This window comes from Polypterus senegalus, chromosome 11 (assembly GCF_016835505.1).
Source record: "Polypterus senegalus isolate Bchr_013 chromosome 11, ASM1683550v1, whole genome shotgun sequence".
NCBI lineage: Eukaryota > Metazoa > Chordata > Cladistia > Polypteriformes > Polypteridae > Polypterus > Polypterus senegalus.
The window spans coordinates 152,294,362-152,313,991 of record NC_053164.1 but is presented as its reverse complement, the minus strand read 5'-3'; the positions used below and the strand labels follow the sequence as shown (position 1 = coordinate 152,313,991).

The 19,630-nt window shown below is 38.6% G+C and overlaps 1 protein-coding gene across 13 annotated transcripts in view; it reads left to right on the top strand.

Moving 5' to 3' along the window:
- Nucleotides 1–19,630, top strand: part of dnm1l (dynamin 1-like) — a 200,844-nt gene that overhangs the window by 100,337 nt on the left and 80,877 nt on the right. For all 13 annotated transcript variants that reach the window (XM_039769937.1, XM_039769930.1, XM_039769935.1 and 10 more), the window contains 3 exons: nt 1,603–1,723; nt 1,833–1,964; nt 15,681–15,887. In XM_039769937.1, the coding sequence (XP_039625871.1) occupies nt 1,603–1,723; nt 1,833–1,964; nt 15,681–15,887 (460 nt within the window). The remainder of the gene's footprint in view (nt 1–1,602; nt 1,724–1,832; nt 1,965–15,680; nt 15,888–19,630) is intronic.

Here is a 19,630-nt window from a genome sequence, read left to right as displayed (position 1 = left end):
CTGAATAAAAACAACGATACCATCCCGTTCCCCTTATGGCAATTACACATTAAATACAACAAAGCACAAACAAAACACACACAGTAAATCATGAAAAACGGCAATGGATAAAATGTAATGATGAAAATAGATAGTCCAGAGATCCGCACGTTGAATGGGAATGTAAAGCTAGTCCTACCGCTAGTTCCTGAAATGGTGAAGACGGGTGGACGAGTTCAGGAGCACTCCTTTTTTTGCAGGATGGCCATGAATCCACTTACAGTCCTCATGTACACAGGCAGACAATCCAGACGCCAACCACAAAACGATCCAGGACAAAACGAATAAGTACAGGTAACCCAACAGAAGGCAGACAGACAGGAACTTGAAACACAAATTAACAAAAACTTTTTTTTTTGCCTTTGGTCACCGGCCCCCTTTTTAAAAGCCGCACTGACATCCTTTGAACCCAACAGCCCCAGCAACCTCAGCAGAAGACCAATCAGAGCCACTGCAGGGACTGCTGGGAGTTACAGTTTTAAATTCTATTGGCTACTTTCATTAGCCAAGGTTATTGGATAGGTTTTAAGGAAAAAATCTGTGAATGACTGAGGCTGCGAACTCAGAACTGTGACTTTTCTGGGGTCTACTGTATAGCAGTTTAACTGTGAAGACAGTTAAACACTATATGCTTCTGAGTACAATATGTTTCAGAATCATAAAATATCTTGTACAATGATGCATGCATTAGTTAAAATTGGCAATCCTTGCCTCAACCACTCATACAGTATATCTTTTTAAAATGCTTTAATTTAGAAAGCATTCAGTCCATTTTTCCCATCTCACCATATTGACAATGTTGCACACTTGTGAACTCACTTTCATAAATATTTCACCACCATAAATACCTTAGTCATTGACCATTGCTGAAGGCTTATACTTCTGCATCACCACTAACACTCACCTACCTCCTGCTCCCCATTTCGATCACTTCTTATGAAAACCAGTATCTATGGGGGAAAAACAAAACTTGTATTTGCTGCATGCCGAACACTATGCTGAATCCGTGTGAATAAGGTGATGTGATGGGAGGCATACCCTGCTATAGCCTCCTGCCATTTTGCAGATGCTCAGTCTCCATCCAGCACCTGCAGTTTCAGCTTTCTTCGCCTTGCATTTTGTTTGTTAACTACTTGTGTTGTGTGTGTAGCTGGTTAATGTTATTTTCAAGTATTGGGAGTCGAGGTTCTAAATGTTTTCTATTAAGATGTTTTGCTTTCTCTCTCTCTTATGCTGGAAGCAACCATACTGTGGATACAAACCGGGTTGGGACACACTGCTGATTCTGTTTTCCATCAAAGGCTAAGAGGGAGAATAAAGTTCTATCTCTTGATGGAGAAAATAAAAATCTTAGATCTTTTGAAATGTGGCATGTCGCTTGATTTCATTTAAAGTATTCTCGAGGATGTGCATAGGTTATACGCAAATTCTATGCCATTTGATATAAGGGACCTTCTTATCTATGGCCATCCAGGAACCAATCCTCCACAAATATGCTGTCTATCTCAAAAGGTGGTGGTTATTATTATTATTATTGTTATTGTTATTATTATTATACTTAAGGAAGAAGAACTTTGGCAGTCATCACCAAGCTTGACTTAATGGATGCAGGCACTGATGCCATGGATGTACTGATGGGCAGAGTTATACCAGTCAAGCTTGGAATCATTGGTGTGGTAAATAGGTGAGCTGTACCTTGCATTTTTGACATTTGTTATGAATATATTTACAGACAAACATTCAGAACAGCTATTGATTGACACATTTAATATTTTGAATTTCTTGTTTTGTAGGAGTCAGCTGGATATTAATAATAAGAAAACTGTTGCAGAAGCTATTAGAGATGAATATGCATTTTTACAGAAGAAGTATCCCTCTTTGGCTAACAGGAATGGGACCAAATACCTTGCCAAAACTCTAAACAGGTAAACTGAATCCTTAATTATTGCATATAGCTGTCCAATCATTGGCATTCAGAAATGTCCTACTGTACTGAGTTCCTGTACTTAAAATGAGAGGTCCACTACACACACAAGAACGCTCCTACCCCTAGCAATAGTTTAATTCTAATAGGTTCGGAAATTGACACAACCTTAGCCCTATTTTGATCCCCTTTTCTGATGTTGACATTTATAAACAGAGAAAATAACCACCCAGACCAAATTAACCAAATGAAACAATCAGTGCATAGATTAGAAAAGTCCAAACATAATTATATAGATTTTTTCCTTAGAATAGCATACATGAAGTAAACTAAATAAATAATGATTTAAATGGGAATACAACTAAATAAACATCTCTTTATTGGAACTGTACTTATGTAGAAAAAATAAAAAAAGAAAGGGAACATGTTGAGATAACATGAATATAATCAGCATAAACATATATGTACATATGTATGTTAAACATACATACACTTCCCTTTTACCCCACAGTAAACATCCCCTAGTCCCTTTTATAACAAGTATCCTTATCCCTATCTTTGCCTCATATGGGTATTCCACAGTTAAATTCAAATTGAAGGTAAAATGATACAGTTGGTGCAATTCCCATTAAGTTATATTGTAATATTCTTATTGGTTCAGTGCCAAATCGGAGGTATATGGCATTAAAGCGTCCCTCTCTATAAAGCAGAACAAGTAAGGTTCAATAGTAAGAAAGCTAGTGCTGCATGCACAAATGTCTTCCGATAGTTAGCCAATACCACGTCCGCCTCTCATGCATTTTAGAGCACCCCTTGAACTCCTTCAGGTTCCACCTCTCCTCCTTTTCAAAAAGCACAACTACTTCTGTTTGAAGAAAGTCTATCCCCTTACGTCACAAAACAGTGCTTTTATGCAATGACCCACAAGCACAGTTAGACCCCCTTCTCCCCTTAAAGTGACATCATACAATAACTTAATTCCCAGGACAATTTTTTTTAACAGGAACAAGGTGGCAGAAAGAGATGAAGTGAATATAATACATAGTACCCACTGCAATAGGTTTTCATTGCAGAAAGCATTCCCAGCTTTTGACTTTACAATCTTCTTCCTCCTCATACCAAAACCATTACCAACCCTTTTTCCTGAATTCAGCACTTTTAATCTGTTTCAAAGCAGGTGGCTAATGCCTAGTCCTTCAACTCGGTGAAAGACCTGATACGTTTCAAGAAACACATTAGATTTGTCCATACATCTTTTTTTGTCACACCACAACATACAGAGTTGTTAAAAACAAAAAGGCAGTAATGTTCACTTCAAGGAAAACCACTGTAGAGCAAAATCTTATATCTATCAGAAACAGAAGAAGAAGTAGAACTTGTCCTTTGCACTGTTCTCAGTATATTTTGTATTCAAGAAAAGTTGGAAAAGCTCAAGATAATTTTTGACTTGCACTGTATGGATCATATGATTTATGCTCTTAATTTGAAAGTGGTCAAGCTAAAAGAAATTAATTGAACCACTCAAAAGGATTATATCATTCTCTCTGAAATATGCATTTTTTTATGTGGGAAGAAACCAGTGTACCTGTTGACTTTTACAAAACAAAGTTCCTGGGATCTCATGTAAATGGTGTGTACGGCCATTTTCACACCCACATCAAGCTGTATAAAAACTAAACTTGGCGTAATGCACATTTTCATGTCAGCCTCAGACCATGTGTACACATGTTTCAGCTTGGTTTTGTAAACAGGAGGCACCAAATGTTAAACCAGTGCTACTGTATCTGTGTGGTTTCCCTTTCTTTTTTAAATTTTGCATCCATGATGCATATTTATCAAATACACCAAAATTAATTGCATATCATTTAAAATTTAAGATACTTGATTGTAATCATTCTATAACAATATAATGATGCACGGAGTGGCCAAACTATGGTCCGTGACAACAGTGAATTCCCTGCCCAACAGGTAGTACCTAAGCTGAGTAATCGCCCATTTAATCACCAAAGCCTCCCTTTCCACCGCTGCATACCTGGTCTCCCGGTCCAACAGTTTCCGGCTCAGGAACATGATGGGGTGTTCCACACCATCGACACTTTGGCTCTGCACGGCACCCAGGCCTGTGTCCGAAGCGTCCGTCTGGAGGATGAAAGGCAAAGAAAAGTTAGGTGCCATCAAAATGGGTGTGGACATAAGGGCCTGCTTTAAGTCACCAACTGCAGCACCTTTCTTCTCAGTCTATACCACAATGTTCGAGGTGGCCTCGCACAATCCAAAGAAGCATTTCTTGAGATTAATCCGGAACCTGGCCTCACCAAGTGTCTGCAATACCGTTCGGACATGCTGTAGGTGTTCCCTGCATGTGCTGGAATAGATGACCACGTCATCCAGGTAGGCAGCACTGTATGAGTTATGAGGCCGGAGCACTTTGTCCACCAGATGCTGGAAGGTTGCTGTAGCCCCTTGTAACCAAAATGGAAGGACACGATACTGCTAGTTTCCACTAGGGGTACTAAACGCATTTTTTTCCTTTGCAGAGTCCGTTAAAGGAACCTGCCAGTACGCTTTTGTCATGTCCAGTGTGGTCAAATATCGAGCCTGTCCAAGCCTCTCGAGGAGGTCGTCCACTCATGGCATTGGATAGGCATCAAATTGGGAGACTTGATTAAGCCAACGGAAGTCATTGCAAAACCTCCAACTCCTGTCAGGCTTACCGATGAGCACAATGGGACTGGACCAGGGACTATAACTCTCCTTAATCGCACCTAGTTCCAGCATGCGCTTGATCTCAAGCTCCACTTCAGCCCTTTTTGCCTCAGGAAGACAATACGGGCATTCTCGGACAATAATCCTGGGCTCTGTCACAATGTTGTGCTCAACCAGAGAGGTCCTTCCGGGGTTCTCACTGACTACCTCCCGAATGGCTCGGATAACTGTTTCCAGCTCCTGCCGTTGTCTGGGACTTAAGTCCGCAAGGCTGTGTGTGTGAGCGAAGAGTGAGCAGGGCTGGCCGGAGGAGGGGTCGGGATCCCTGTCCTTCCACGGTTTCAGCAGGTTCATATGATAGACCCGCTCCTTCAGCCGATGATTGGGTTGACTCACCAAATAGTCGACCAGTCTCTTCCTCTCCTTAACTTCGTAATGGCCTTGCCAATGGGCAAGCAACTTAGAGTGGGAGGTAGGCACTAGGACCATGACCCGATCTCCCGGGTGGAATTCCCGAAGAGACGTGCCGCGGTTGTAGTAACGGACCTTTGCTGCTTGGGCCTTGTCCATGTGACTTTTAAGGAGGGGCCGAATCTTTCCAAATCTATCGCGTAATTGCACGATATACTCTAATATGCTTGTAGAGGGAAGAGCCTCTTCTTCCCATCCTTCTTTTAGAATATCTAATATGCCCCGGGGTTGTCGCCCATACAGTAATTCAAAAGGGGAGAACCCCGTGGAGGCTTGTGGGACTTCCCGATAGGCAAAAAGGATGATTGGAAGGAGCTGATCCCAGTTCCTTCCATCCTTGCTGACCACCTTACGCAGCATTTGTTTGAGAGTCTGATTAATTCTCTCCACTAAACCGTCGGTTTGAGGATGATATACCGCGGTTTTTAAATGCTTTATTTTCAGTAATCTGGCAGTCTGCTTGAACGTCTCCGAGGTGAAAGGTGTCCCCTGGTCCGTCAAGACTTCCTTGGGGATACCCACGCGTGCAAAGACCCCTAGTAATTCCCGTGCGATGGCTTTAGAAGTGGCTGAGCGCAACGGAACAGCTTCCGGGTATTTGGTAGCATAATCCACAAGGACTAGAATGTACTTGTGTCCTCGGGTTGAGGGCTCTAGAGGTCCGACTATATCGAACCCAATTCGATGGAAGGGAATGTCAAACAGGGGAAAAGGAACGAGAGGAGCACGGTTCTTTCTTGGAATTTGTCGCAGTTGACACTCTGGGCAGGAAGCGCAAAAGCGACGAACCTCCTCATTGATTCCTGGCCAGTAGAAACGGAGCTTGATCTGCTCTAGGGTTTTCTCGGTGCCCAAGTGGCCACCTAGGAGGTGGCCATGTGCTAACTCACAGACCTGCACCTGCATGCATTGCTACGCGATAGAGAAGGTCGTTGTCTAACACAAAGTGAGGACCCTGTGGCATTGACTGGTTTGTGCGCTGGCCGTTGACTAGGACCACTGCATTCTTTGCAAATTTCAGGGAGTTGTCACTCCATTGCTCCCTTTTAAAGGAGGCCAGCCTCTCTCTAAATTGGAACCGTAAAAGGGTGAGAGGGTCTGCACCGATCTTAATGGGCGTGGTTTCCTCCTGCTCCGTCGCAGCGCTGGTGGATGACGTGTCAGCACATGACGGCCCGGGAGTTGCCACGTCACCCAGGACGGCCCCTTTGTCTCTCTCTGCCGGCTGATTATACGGCATGGAGGCAGCTTGAGAATGCTCATCTCCGTCCATAACTAGGCCCAAGTTAACCCCAGGAGTGGTATGTGTCTCACCGCTTTTAATATTAGACCAGTCCCGCCCTAGTATCACCGGGTGTGGAGGATCAGGGAGGATCGCCACAGTTAATTTCTAAACTGATCCTCCCCTAGGTGGAAATCGGGGCTCTGGCTTCACAGGGAGGCGGGCAGTCTCCTCCGAAAGAGCGTAAACAGCCCTCTTCGCCTCCCCCTTCCGAAGCAGCCCAATTCTGTGAGCCCCTCCCGCAAACTCCCTGGCCTGCCTAGGTTGCCTAGTGGAGCATGCCGGGGGCAGAGCCTGTACCGGGCCACTCCGAAACACGGGACAGCAGCCTCCCCGCCTGGAAACTCGGCCCCGGTACGCTCCCACCTGGATGTGTTGCAGGTCCTGTCCCCTTCTCTTCCAGGACTTCTCCATCCTGCCGGTTACGCCAATCTCACAAAAACGAGACATAAACAGATAAAGGTTTGGGGCAGCCACCCGTATAATATGGTACCCTGGCTACAAAGTCGTTTTTTATCAAAACTGAGGGAAAATGGAAAAAGGGCAGGCTTTTAAAGGGGAAGACAGGAAGTGAGGTCATAGGGATCGGACCCATGTTCTTCAATCATTGGTTCAAGCCCGGATGTGACATCACAGGGGCTGGAACTGGTAATGTCTACTTCCATTGGCTCGGTCACGGAAGTGACATCAAGAGAGCCAGGTGGAATCTCCCGGGAAGGGTCTACAGGAAAGGGAGAAAAAGAGTCAGTGCACTCTGCCACATCCCGGCATGCCTCAGAACTGCCCTCACTCAAGCCCTTTAGCTGCCTCCCATGCGCACGTGTGTGACAATATATAGGGGAGAGGATGGGGTGATCTATTCCACTTCTCTTTCAAAACCAGTTACAGTTACAAAGAATCATAATTACAAGCAGCATCATGACAAAAATCAATAGAAAATTACTTTTTCAAATACTGGAAGATCATTTTTAATGGATTAAATATAGAGGATATTTTGCAAAATAGCGATACCTGCAGGGTTTGGACAACATCAGAACCAAGTCAGAGAATATGCCATGCTGTGTACAGCGAGTAGTATCCAGAAAGCACAGATAAAATTCGTCCTTTGCAAAACTAATTTTAGGGTTAAAAAATTTGAGAAAGCACAGTTACAGACTGTTTACTATTCAGCTTGCAGTATTAACCAAATGATGATGCAGTGCTGAATCCTTTCATCAAATGTGCAGTTTGGAAAAAAGATGTACACTGCAGCAGGTAACTCCTCAGTTAACAGAGACTTACTACAGCTGAGAAAATGAGTCAAAACATTCAACAGTTTATTCATCACATCTAATAGCTTGTATGTTCAAACAATGCTCCTGTCACAATTTTTCAAGTGATCCGCCTTAGAAAATGGACATTAACCTTTGGAAATCAGAGGTCTATACTCCATTACAAATGGATCTTGCCTTATGCAGTTAGACCAGAATCTCATAAAAAATAAGATTCTCACCATTAACAGATACTGTATGTACTCTGGGTACCTAACAGGTATAATGGACGTTGTGAAAATGCTTCTTACTATTAGCCCAAAGACTGCAGAGTGTTAACCTGCTTTTTCAGGTCTAAACTTCGTCTTTATTAAGATGAGGGACAACTTAATTTTAATGCAGCTGTATAGCTATATTACTGGCTGTGGTCAAGAAAAGCTGTATGACAGTGTAAAGGACATACCACAGAATAACCCTAAAAGTCAAACTGATAATGTTTTGACTAAAGAAACACATTGGTGGGGTCTAAATTAGATCTAAAAACCAAATTTGAGAATATAGTATCAATGCGTTACGTTGGTTCATTTTTGATAAAATATTTTTGTGTGCATTGGAAAAAAACAACAAGTCAGAATTATATGTGGTGGAAGAGTGCTGTGCACTTTTGTACAACAAAATTCTAACAATAAACATTGCTGTAGAATGTTTCAGGTTACCTCCACTTCATATATAAAGCTGAGATACCAGATAGTATACCTGGTCTACCAGATTTGTAAAGCTGGTAGCCCAGATGACTACCATATTCATTTACAATTTGTCCACCCCAAAACACTCCTTTTTTATTGAACATATAATAATATTGTATAACACAGTTCAAACCAATCTTTTCTATACAAGATGATAAGTTGTTCACCAGGCAAGAGTTTTCCAGGAAGAAAGGACACCATTAGTATGGCATAGGGCAGAGGAATTTCTTGAAAGAAAGTGTGTGAAGCATAATTCAGTATGCCGGTGTAAGGACAAGCTATAGGGCAAGCATTGTGAAAGTAAACAGTTTACTAGTGCTAAGGTGAGGGAGAGGTGGTAGTGTTGTTGAAAGGATGCAATGTAACATAACATTCTCAGACCCATTTGATCCAGTGTATTTTGGCAGCATTTAAAGAAATGTTATAAATACTGCTAGACAGGGCATCAGTCCATCACAGAGCCCAGTTACTCGCACAACCTAAACTCGGACTTAGACAGAGCCAACCTAGAGTTTCCAATTAACCTAACATGCACTTCTTTCAGATGTACGAAGAAGACTCATGCAGACATATGGAAAAATTGTGCAAACACCACAAGATTTGAACCCAGGATGCTAGATCCATGAGGTGGCAGTGACACCTTACTGCCTTTGACAGCTGAGTGCTGTCTGTAAGTGGTGGTGGGTGTGCTTCCATACCTGGTAGTACCTGTCTTGTGTGTAGTGTTGTCCTAATTAGCCTCTCCCCAAACTTTGACTTTAAAACCAGTGTAGAGAAAATAAGAGAAACCCACAGACCACAGCGCAACAGCTTATGAAAAGATGTAGTCCATAAGCTTCATATAGAAATATCTAATATTCTGGCCTTCATCACATATTTAACAAGATAATGCTACAGTTTGCAGTGTAAGCATAATACATTGCCATGCAGTGTCATCCAAAAAATAATTAAAAACAAGCTTTTACTGTATGAATTGGAACTTTTTGTCACAAAGGCTTGTTTGCCTTTTCTCTTATGTGTGTGTATTTGTGTGTTTAAAGAATGTGAGCTTGTACATGTCTGATTCTATCAGTGATTACTCTAGTTGGCAGCATCACCCTGAAGGTGGATCTTTGGGTGTGAATCTGTGCACATATGAGTATAAAGAGCAGCATTTACAAATATGAAAAAAGGAAGTTATAAGGAGAATGGTTTTTGGGTAGCAGGTTGACCAAAACAGTCTATATCAGTACTTAAATCCATGTGTTTGGTGAGATAAGCAGCAAAATGCACTGGCTGGGGACTGAATCTCGACTGTGCCTTGGACAATTTATGTGTTTTTCAGATGCTTCATTACTGAGTCCAGTACTTTTAATTTATCTTTTTCTCCATTATGAAACTTTACAATAATACGAGTTGATCTCAACAGGCAAAACATTTTTTTTTTTTCAAATTTTAACATTCATCATTTAGACAGAAGTGAAGACTTTGCCACATATGCAGACCAGGTGGCCATCTGTTCTTATGTTTTTGAATCTCACTTTTAGGATCCACAAGATAGATTTTACTATTTTTTCATTGCCTTTTGCTGTTAATATGGACAATGTTCCAGATGTGTTGCAGCTCAATGTAACTGATCTCCAATGCAACTGTGAATTTAGAAATTTTTTTTTTCTTGATATCTACCTACTGTACATTACTCAATATTTGTTTTCATGACTTTACAAATTGATTAAAACAAGCAATAGAATCCATCAAAAGATTTAAAACAGTCACTCACTGACAAAGACGTTTTCACATAAGGAATGGCACATTACACTTCACTTATATAAACCTTCCATTACTTACTATGACAGAATTATGTAAGTTGGATTCATTAAGTAAAATGCCAGCCATCAGATATTCTTTTATCTTATTCAAGCAGACAGAGATCCAGTGCAGTGTGGGGAAAAAGACAGGAAGGGGAATAGTCATCTATGTGAATGAGAAATGGTGTAAAAGGAAGCAGTTAAAACTACAGGTTGTACTTCAGACATTGAAATTCTGGCTGTCAGAATTCATCCACATTATTTGCCCATGGAGATAAATTACACCTTCCTTATTAATGTTTATATTCCTTCTTCCACAAATGGGGACCTAGCAAAGGAAATAATTTGTTCTGTCACCAACACTTTAATGATGACTCGCTCCGACCCTGCAATTATAATGGTGGCTTTGACCATGTGAGTTTGGAAGGAACAATGACAAGTTTCTATCAGTTTGTGACTGGTTCCACTTGAGGAAATAACAAGCTGGACCTGCTGTATTCAAATGTTAAAGATGCCTTTAAGTGTAATCTACTGGCTCCTTTAGGCAAATCTGACCACAACCTGATTCATCTTATTCCCAGCTACAAGTATGTTATTAGACAGCAACTTGTTACCACCAGAATATTGAGGAAGTGGAGCCAGGATTTTAAATTGGCTCTGAATGACTGCTTCCAAATGACAGACTGAAAAATGATGAGTCACATGGGGACAATATTGAGAGACGCAGTCACTTCATTACAGGCTGTATTAACTACTTTGTCAACACTGTGGTACCCACAAAAAAAGGGCGTTGCTTTCCGGGCCTTGGATTATTATATACCTAAAAGGTCCTCTGAATTAGAAAAGGGGAGCGTTTAAATCCAGTGACAAAGCTGGCAGCACTGTGAGGATTATGTTTTTGATTTCTCCAGCAAATTTATTACCATCCAACCATCCCTGTTAAGGAGTACACTCAAGGATAAGCGGGTGGATGAGCCTATCGTGTCCTGGATGATGGATTATCTGTCGGGCAGACTGGAGTTGTGAGGCTCAAGGACTGTGTTTCTGATACAGATATGAGCAACACTGGAGCACCACAGGGTACAGTCCTTCTCCTTTTCTTTTCACTCTCTACACCATCAACTGCAAATATAACACCAGGTCATGTCACTTGCAGGAATTCTCACATGATTCTGCACATGAGGTGTATTCATAAAGAGGATGAAACAGAGTAATTGCAGTCAGGTGGATAAGTTTGTTTCATGGTGTGCATCTTGACACCAGCAAAACCAAGGAACTGGTTGACTTTCGCCTCACCAAAGAAGCCTCTATGACCAGTCACTAGTCAAGTAGTGGAATCAGAGGTGCTTCACTCACACAAGTAATTGGGGGTCCACATTAATGTCAGGTTGGACTGCTTTCAGAACACAGAGGAGCTATATAAGAAAGGGCAGAGCAGGCTCCTTTTCCTTAGGTGACTGTCTTCTTTAATGCGGGAAGTGACACCTTTCACATCTTCTATAACTGTGTTATGAGCAATGCTATTTTCTCCACTATGGTGTGCTGGGCTGGTAACATCACTTATGGAGAGGACCACTGAATCAACAAGCTATTTAAAAGGATAAGGCTCAGTTATACGACACATTCTGGACCCCCTGGATTTTAGAGCAAAGGAGAGAATTAAAACTGAGTGCCATTATGAACAAGCTACAAATCCTCTCTCTGACACATTGAGCATTTTTCAGCCAATGAATCATTTAGCAGTAGTGTGTCAGGACACGCTGCTTGGGATCCTTTATGCCAGCACCAATAAGTCTGCATAATGCCTCACTGTGACTAGACTCAATTGAGTTTTACCAGCATTAATACTTTGATAATATAGTTTTCATATTAAAATCTTCTAACCTGCTATTCTTCTTACTTTACGTATAATGAATGCTTTCTTAGAACACTATCAACTCCTTATTTTGTTTGATTTTCTTTTTTACTTCATCTGTTGATTGTTCCAAAATAGCCACTTTAAATATGATTCTGTAGAACTTGGTACTGTACAGTAAAACAGTGCCAATCACCCTATGTTTCTGGATTATATTTAACTATGGTTATAATTAACTTATAGAGGACAAAAGGAAACATTATTTAAGGAGTTTTTATTTGCGACTCTTTGATTGGTACTTGCAATAGGATATTTTTTGTTTATTTAAAGCAATTAATTCATATAAAGTGATTGCCTCATATTTAAAAAAAAATAATGCATAGTGTTTTCCTAATTCTTCCTAAAGCATTCCATTTTTCTTCCATAGTTAAAAACTTAAATTTTTTTTTAGTCTGTCAGTGTTATCCTCAAAACTTTTTCATGACTTATTTAGTTAGTTCATACATGGCTATGTGAATACTTCCAGGGAATATTAAGTATTTGTTTGCTGGAAAAATCTTGAAAGATTTTTGTTCACTTTACGTTTCTATAGCAATACATGTTTCTTAACATATTTTTGGTTCACAAATATAGTAGCATAATTTGGGTTTCTGTGCTACAGTGTGTTGTGAATTTTTGCCTACAGTGTTTGCAGTACAAGTGATATTTTTCCTTTCAGCATCTCTAGAGATTAAATGCTTTCTGTTTTTATTTTTTGTTGTATAAAAGTCACTGCAGCATTTGTAAGGAATATACAGTAACAGAAATAGTTTACAATATACTGTAGCTTTCTCAGTTGTATTTTGTGATACTTTTGATAGAAATGGTATTTCTCCTTTAACAAGGCAAATCAATAATCAGGCAGGAGAAAATCTGTTCATTTTATTTTTTAATTACTTTTCCACAAAATGCCTTAGAGGGAGCATTCTTCAAAAGAAGTCTGTTGCAGCATGGTCAGAATGATCACAGAATTAAAGCAGAAGCTCATGCTTATTGATGACTGAATTTACATAACAGTGCTGATTAATACTTACATATCATACTCTGATTGGTTAACAGACATGAGGTGTTGAGCTCAACCAGCCTAAATAAAAGTCATCCTCCATTACATCTTTGTTCCTCAATATCTCTTAGTTTATACATTAACCTTGAAATCTCTGTGTATTTGACAACTGTCCAGTTTTATTGTTTACAGGACATCTGCTGATCTCTTAATCATATATTTGGTTTATTACATTAATCTGCTTCTGGAACAGTTATCTGACATGTATTAACCCTTTTATACCTCTAAGATGACAAAACACTATCCTAAATGACTGTAAGCCCTAAGTCTAATTTTTCTTCCACATACTTTATTATTGTAATCTTGATTTCAATGTAAAGGTATTTCCTTTATTGTTTTACAAGTGCTTAATTTTAAAAGTATTAATTTTTGGACTCTTGTTGTCTTTTTAACTCAAATTCTACTAAAATAGAAATATTCTGAACACTTTTTAATTCATTTAGATTATCAGATTCCCTGTGTACATTTTATTTATTTATAGCTTTCTTTATAAGAGATTGAATTCAATCTCCAAAATAATTTTAAAACAAAACAGCAGCTCCCTACTTCCACATGTAATCCACATGTAACTATTTTAAAGTTCTCTCCAGCTAGAAACCAAACCTCAAACTATGTATGTATAGTTTGATATGTACAGTATTTATCAGTTAATTTCTTCCTATTAAAAGTACTCTTTAATTTTTTTTTCTTTTTCAAATAAAGCTTTTTAACTTTGTTTACTGAATGCATCAGTCTTTCTAACAGACTAAAAAATATTATTACTCTGTGTTAAGTTGAACTCAGAAGGAGATATCACCCTCTGGTCAGTGAAACTGAGTGATCTCAAAGCTCATTTATTTTTGACTTTACGGTTATTGGTGTACAGTGTCTTAAAATATTTTAGTCATTAAATTATTTCTTCTTGAACAAATGGGTTTTCAGCCAGAATACAAAGTCAAATATTGCAAAATTTTTAATGACAGCAATACATACTTCTGAAAGACATTATGGCTTGAAGAATCGCTGGAACTTGCATACCAATTCCAGGCCATAATCAAAATTCTAGGATGAGCAATTGAAATAAGGAAAGTGTAAACGTTCTTTTCATATGTGAAGTAATATAATATCATTTTTAATTTATATATTATTCTTTACTGATCTATAATACATTGATGGTGTGAGAAGTCACAGATATCACTGGCATTTGAGAGGCTTCTACTTTTTCATTTTTTTTTGTTGTCAGTAAGGTCTGCTTACTGATATCTCTTCCAAGTGTCTAGTTGGTGGGGTTGTATTTCCCACAGTAATTGTTGGTTTTGGTGTCTTGGTGCCACCAACATGTAATTTAGTTACTGTAATTCTTAAACTTGTTAGGCTTGAACTCCTTTTTGCCTTTCTTACCATCTGTCTATTGTGCATGGGGACAAGGTACACTTTTGCCTCCCTCCTAGTAATTTAACCATATTTTAAATGGTGTTTTGAACTTCTTGAATATGATAGTACTACATGGTACTATATACAGTACTTATTATTTTCTTTTATTTTTTTGTTCACTTCTAATTTGCAAAGATCACCAAAGCATTTGTCTGTATTGATTTGGTGGTTTCCTCTTTGGTGATGAATGAAAAAATAATTTTCATTATACATGTGTCCTTTTTGTAATGCACTGAAAGTAGCAAGTCTGAAAACATTTCAGATAACTGAGTTGTATTTAACAAAACATAATATATTTGCAGATTTAATTTTGTTAAATTGTCTTTAAAGCAAACAGGTTATAAACCTTATTCAGGTACGTTCAGGGACTTAGTTAACTCATTTGAACGTTGGATAATTTTAAATTTTTTACTTACTTCATCAAAGAGTTTGTATTTTGTTTATTAAATATTTTTGTAACAATGAGTCGTATTCAAAAATAACGGTGATAATAGAATATAATTACATGTGTTAGTAGGCTACATCAAATATATGCTATTTAACAGTACTTTATAAAATCATGTCGTTAAACATAGCTCAGTAGGTTTCATAGACACCAGATTCCAACTCAAATGATTAAAAAATTGCTTTGATTGATGTGCTATTGTTAGTTGTTTGTTTCGGGTCTATGGCTAATTGTAGCTCAAAGTTCAGATTTGTTCAGCATTACTTTTTGGAAAGAAGTACGTGATGGAAATTAAAATCTCTTAAGATTAAATTATTGGCTGCTATGGACAGCAATGGAGAGAAGGTCTGAAAATATGGTGATTAATTACAGTGTCAGTAATCCTTGTGCCTACGGTATGGTATAGATTCTTTTCTTTAAATTCAAATTATACAAATTTGTTATTCAGATGTGTACAACCATGTGAAATTGCTTTTTACTTTTGCTTTTGTTTGTTTTTTTTTTTTTTTAAATCACCAAAGTATTAGTTACCTGTGTTTTGCTTTGTCATATAATAAAACTAATCACAAAACACTATCATAAAAGTGTTTTGGCCTAATGCCAAAAAATAATTTTCTTTTCACAAAGTGTAGTGTCACAAAATATTTTTATGTGTTTTAGGTTATTAATGCATCACATCCGAGACTGCTTACCTGAGTTGAAGACAAGGATCAATGTTCTAGCTGCCCAGTATCAGTCCCTGCTTAGTAGTTATGGTGAGCCTGTAGAGGATAAGAGTGCAACATTGCTGCAGCTTATTACAAAATTTGCCACAGAATACTGCAATACTATTGAAGGCACTGCGAAATACATTGAGACATCAGAACTGTAAGTACTTTGTGGGAAGTTCCTTACTATAACAATTAGGTTACAGTTAAACACAACAGTATAATTGTAATTCAAGATCAAGGAAACTGTCATACTATATGTACATAGTACAGTAAAATCCTTCCTTGTGTGTCTTCTCAGAACATTAACTGTAATACAATACCAACAAATTAGCATATGCACATATTCCAAAAAATTACATAACATGCATAATGTACATAGTTGTGTTTATATGTTCTGTATACATGTGTCTGTGTATGTATGTATATATTTATGTACAGTATACACATGTAATGTAGATATATATATATAGAGAGAGAGAGTGCACAGGATTTCACAAATAAGACCACTGAGTGACTGCTTTTAATGAAGCAACACAAAAGGAAATGTCTGTGCATAAGGGCACAACAAAAATATTAGCCACAATAGCTCAAAAACTCAATTCCAGTATGGGAAAGATTCATTGCAAGATTGCATAGGAAGTCCATCTTCATAAAGGATCAAGTCCAATATGAGACCTTATCTTCCAGGGACGTCCATTTTTATGGAGCCCCAACAGTGCATTGACTGGGCACCATTGCCAGAGTTAGGTGCCCTCACTGGGCATCTTCTTGGAGCTGTTAGTGGAAGAGCATCCTGGATAGGTACTATTGGTACTACTTTATCCCAAAAGGTGGTCCTGAGGCACATAGGTGTGACAATAAATATACTGTCAGCATGTGTTTTATATCGTTCCATGCAAATGTTTGGACAAATTACATATTTGGTTGACATTTGAAGTAAAAAAAAAATAGTAAATACAACTTTGACAGCAAGTAAATGAAAACAATGGCATTTTTATGAAAATGTTAATGTACAGTTAGATTTATTTGTGAAAAAATGTAAAATAAGTAAAAGTCAGCTGAAAAAGTATGGCCATACTTTCAGTTGCAAGGTCTTAAAATTTATTCGATCATTAGTCTGGTTTGGTTTAGTTTATTAGTTGTTTAATGTCTGGTCAAGAATTGTTATTAGGAATTGTTAGTTAATGGCTTTTTATTTTTTACAATTTTTGTAACTTTGTCCTTGGTTATCTTTAACTATTTCAATTAGCCGACATTTTGCGTTTTTTTACACCTTTCTCTTGTGGCAGTCATGGTAGGTGGACCAGTTGTTCGAAGATTAACAGTGGTCACAAACTTTTTCCATTTTTCAATTTGGACGCTATAAATTGAAATGTAATTTAGTAAAGGCATAAAGAGTTATGGGAGGTATTTTCTGCAAAAATTAAAATGCAATTTCTCTTTTGCAATTTCATTTTCAAAGTCTGTACACAAAAATGCTGCAAAAAGGAAAAGAAATAACCCCAATATAATAATCACGTGAATTAAACACAGTTGAAGTGAGAAGTATTCTGTTGATCAAAGTGGCTCTACAGTTATAAAGGATAAAGAATTGGGGGCAATTGAGGTATAAAGCCCCGTCCATTGACCCGCGCTATGTGCATATTGAGAATTTGAAAATGAAAATACTGTACAAAGTGGAAATGCATTTTACTTTTCATTTTTGCAACTTCATTGAGGTTCAGGCTGAAAATGAAGTTGCAAATGTGGTTGTTTCATTTTAATTTTTGCAGCATTCTTCCACGCAGACTTTGAAAATGAAATTGCAAAAGAGAGGTTTCATTTTCATTTCACCCCTAGAGAGTTACTTAGAAATGGCTTTGCAACCCTTCCAGAGTGATAAATGTCAACAAATATTTATGAATTTCATCAAATATTTGTTAATTTTTTTTCAATCATGACATTTGCCTCCAGAACCTTGCGTTGACAGCTTAACTCTTATGGTGCAGGCAAATACAATACAATACAATACAGTTTATTTTTGTATAGCCCAAAATCACACAGGAAGTGCCACAATGGGCTTTAACAGGCCCTGCCTCTTGACAGCCCCCCAGCCTTGACTCTCTGAAAGACTAGGGAAAATGGAAGAAACCTTGGGAAAGGCAGTTCAAAGAGAGACCCCTTTCCAGGTAGGTTGGGCGTGCAGTGTGTGTCAAAAGAAGGGGGTCAATACAACACAATACACAGAACAGCATCCTTAATACAGCATAATAATAAAAATTTTAGAAGTAGGGAGCAGAATTTAACAGTAGATGATATCACATAATAAGATTTGGATATTTTTAGAGTTCTGGAGACCTCATCCATCAAGCTGCCTCCCCATTTGGCCATTCCACAGCTGAAACGTTGCTCCAATGAAAGGACCCCTCTTTCCCATGATTCCTGTGATCCTCCATCAGGGATGACTTTACCATAGGCAGGAAAACAACTTGGCAGGTGGGCCATGGCACCAATTGCCACATTTGGGTACCGAGAACAGAAACAGAATAGGTGAGGGTTAGTATTCAATTCTAACTATCATGTTACTTATGTTTTAGTGCTAATAACTAACAACAGAGATGCAGTATGTACAGTTAATCAGCAGCTCTAGTCAGGATATGCTAAACTGAAGTAGTGAGTCTTCAGCCGGGATTTAAAGGCTGAGACTGAAGGGGCATCTCTTATAAAAGCAGGAAGACCATTCCACAGTTTAGGGGCCCTGTAACTAAAAGCTCGACCTCCCACTGTTATTTTATTAATCCTTGGAATCCTAAGCAGACAGGCATCTTGAGATCTTAATGTGTGCTCAGGTTTGTAAGTCATGATAAGTTCAGACAAGTAAGCCGGACCTTGGCCATTTAATTCTTTATATGTTAAAAGGAGGATTTTGAAATCGGCCCTAAACTTAACCGGGAGCCATTGTAAGGATTTAAGAACTGGAGTTATGTGTTCATATTTTCTTGTTCTTGTAATAATTCTTGCAGCCGCATTTTGGATTAACAGGAGGCTTTATAAAGAACAATTTGAACAGCCAGTGAACACCGCATTGCAGTAGTCAATCCTACTAGAGATAAATGCATGAATTAATTTCTCAGAATCCTGTTTATTTAGATAGCGCCTTAATTTCCTAACATTTTTAAGATGGCGCAAACATTAGTTATGTTTATATTGGGTGGAGTTAATTGTTACCTGGAGTATTCAAACAGATGACTACAATTATCTGTTTAATTGGGTTAATTTCATGGCTTTTTATTCCATACTTGATTGTATTTCACATCAACCAAATGAAAGAGTCATCTGGCCTTGGTGACTTTTTTCTACCCTTCTTTAACACTACTCTCTATGCTACTACTACTACAACTACAACCAAAAATGTTTTGAGGAAATTCACCGTGAACAATATACAAAAACAAAAAATCCGAAAGGGCAAATAATCTATACTAATAAAAGGCAAAGCCCTCATTGACTGACTGACTCACTCACTGACTCATCACTAATTCTCCAACTTCCCGTGTAGGTAGAAGGCTGGAATTTGGCAGGCTCATTCCTTACAGCTTCCTTACAAAAGTTGGGCAGGTTTAATTTCGAAATTCTACGCGTAATGGTCATAACTGGAAGCTATTTTTCTGCATATACTGTAATGGAGTTGAGCTCGAAAGCCGTGGGGGGCAGAGTTTCGTGTGACATCATCACGCCTCCCACGTAATCACGCAGTACGTAGAAAACCAGGAAGAGCTCCAAAAACCGCTGAAGAAAACATACATTATATAATTAAGAAGGCAGCGAAACAATTGGAAGCGAGTGAGTGACATATAAAACTATATTCAGTGGCTCACGTGAACTGACGCAGTGCGCAGACAAAAAGCAACAGTTCCAAAGAGT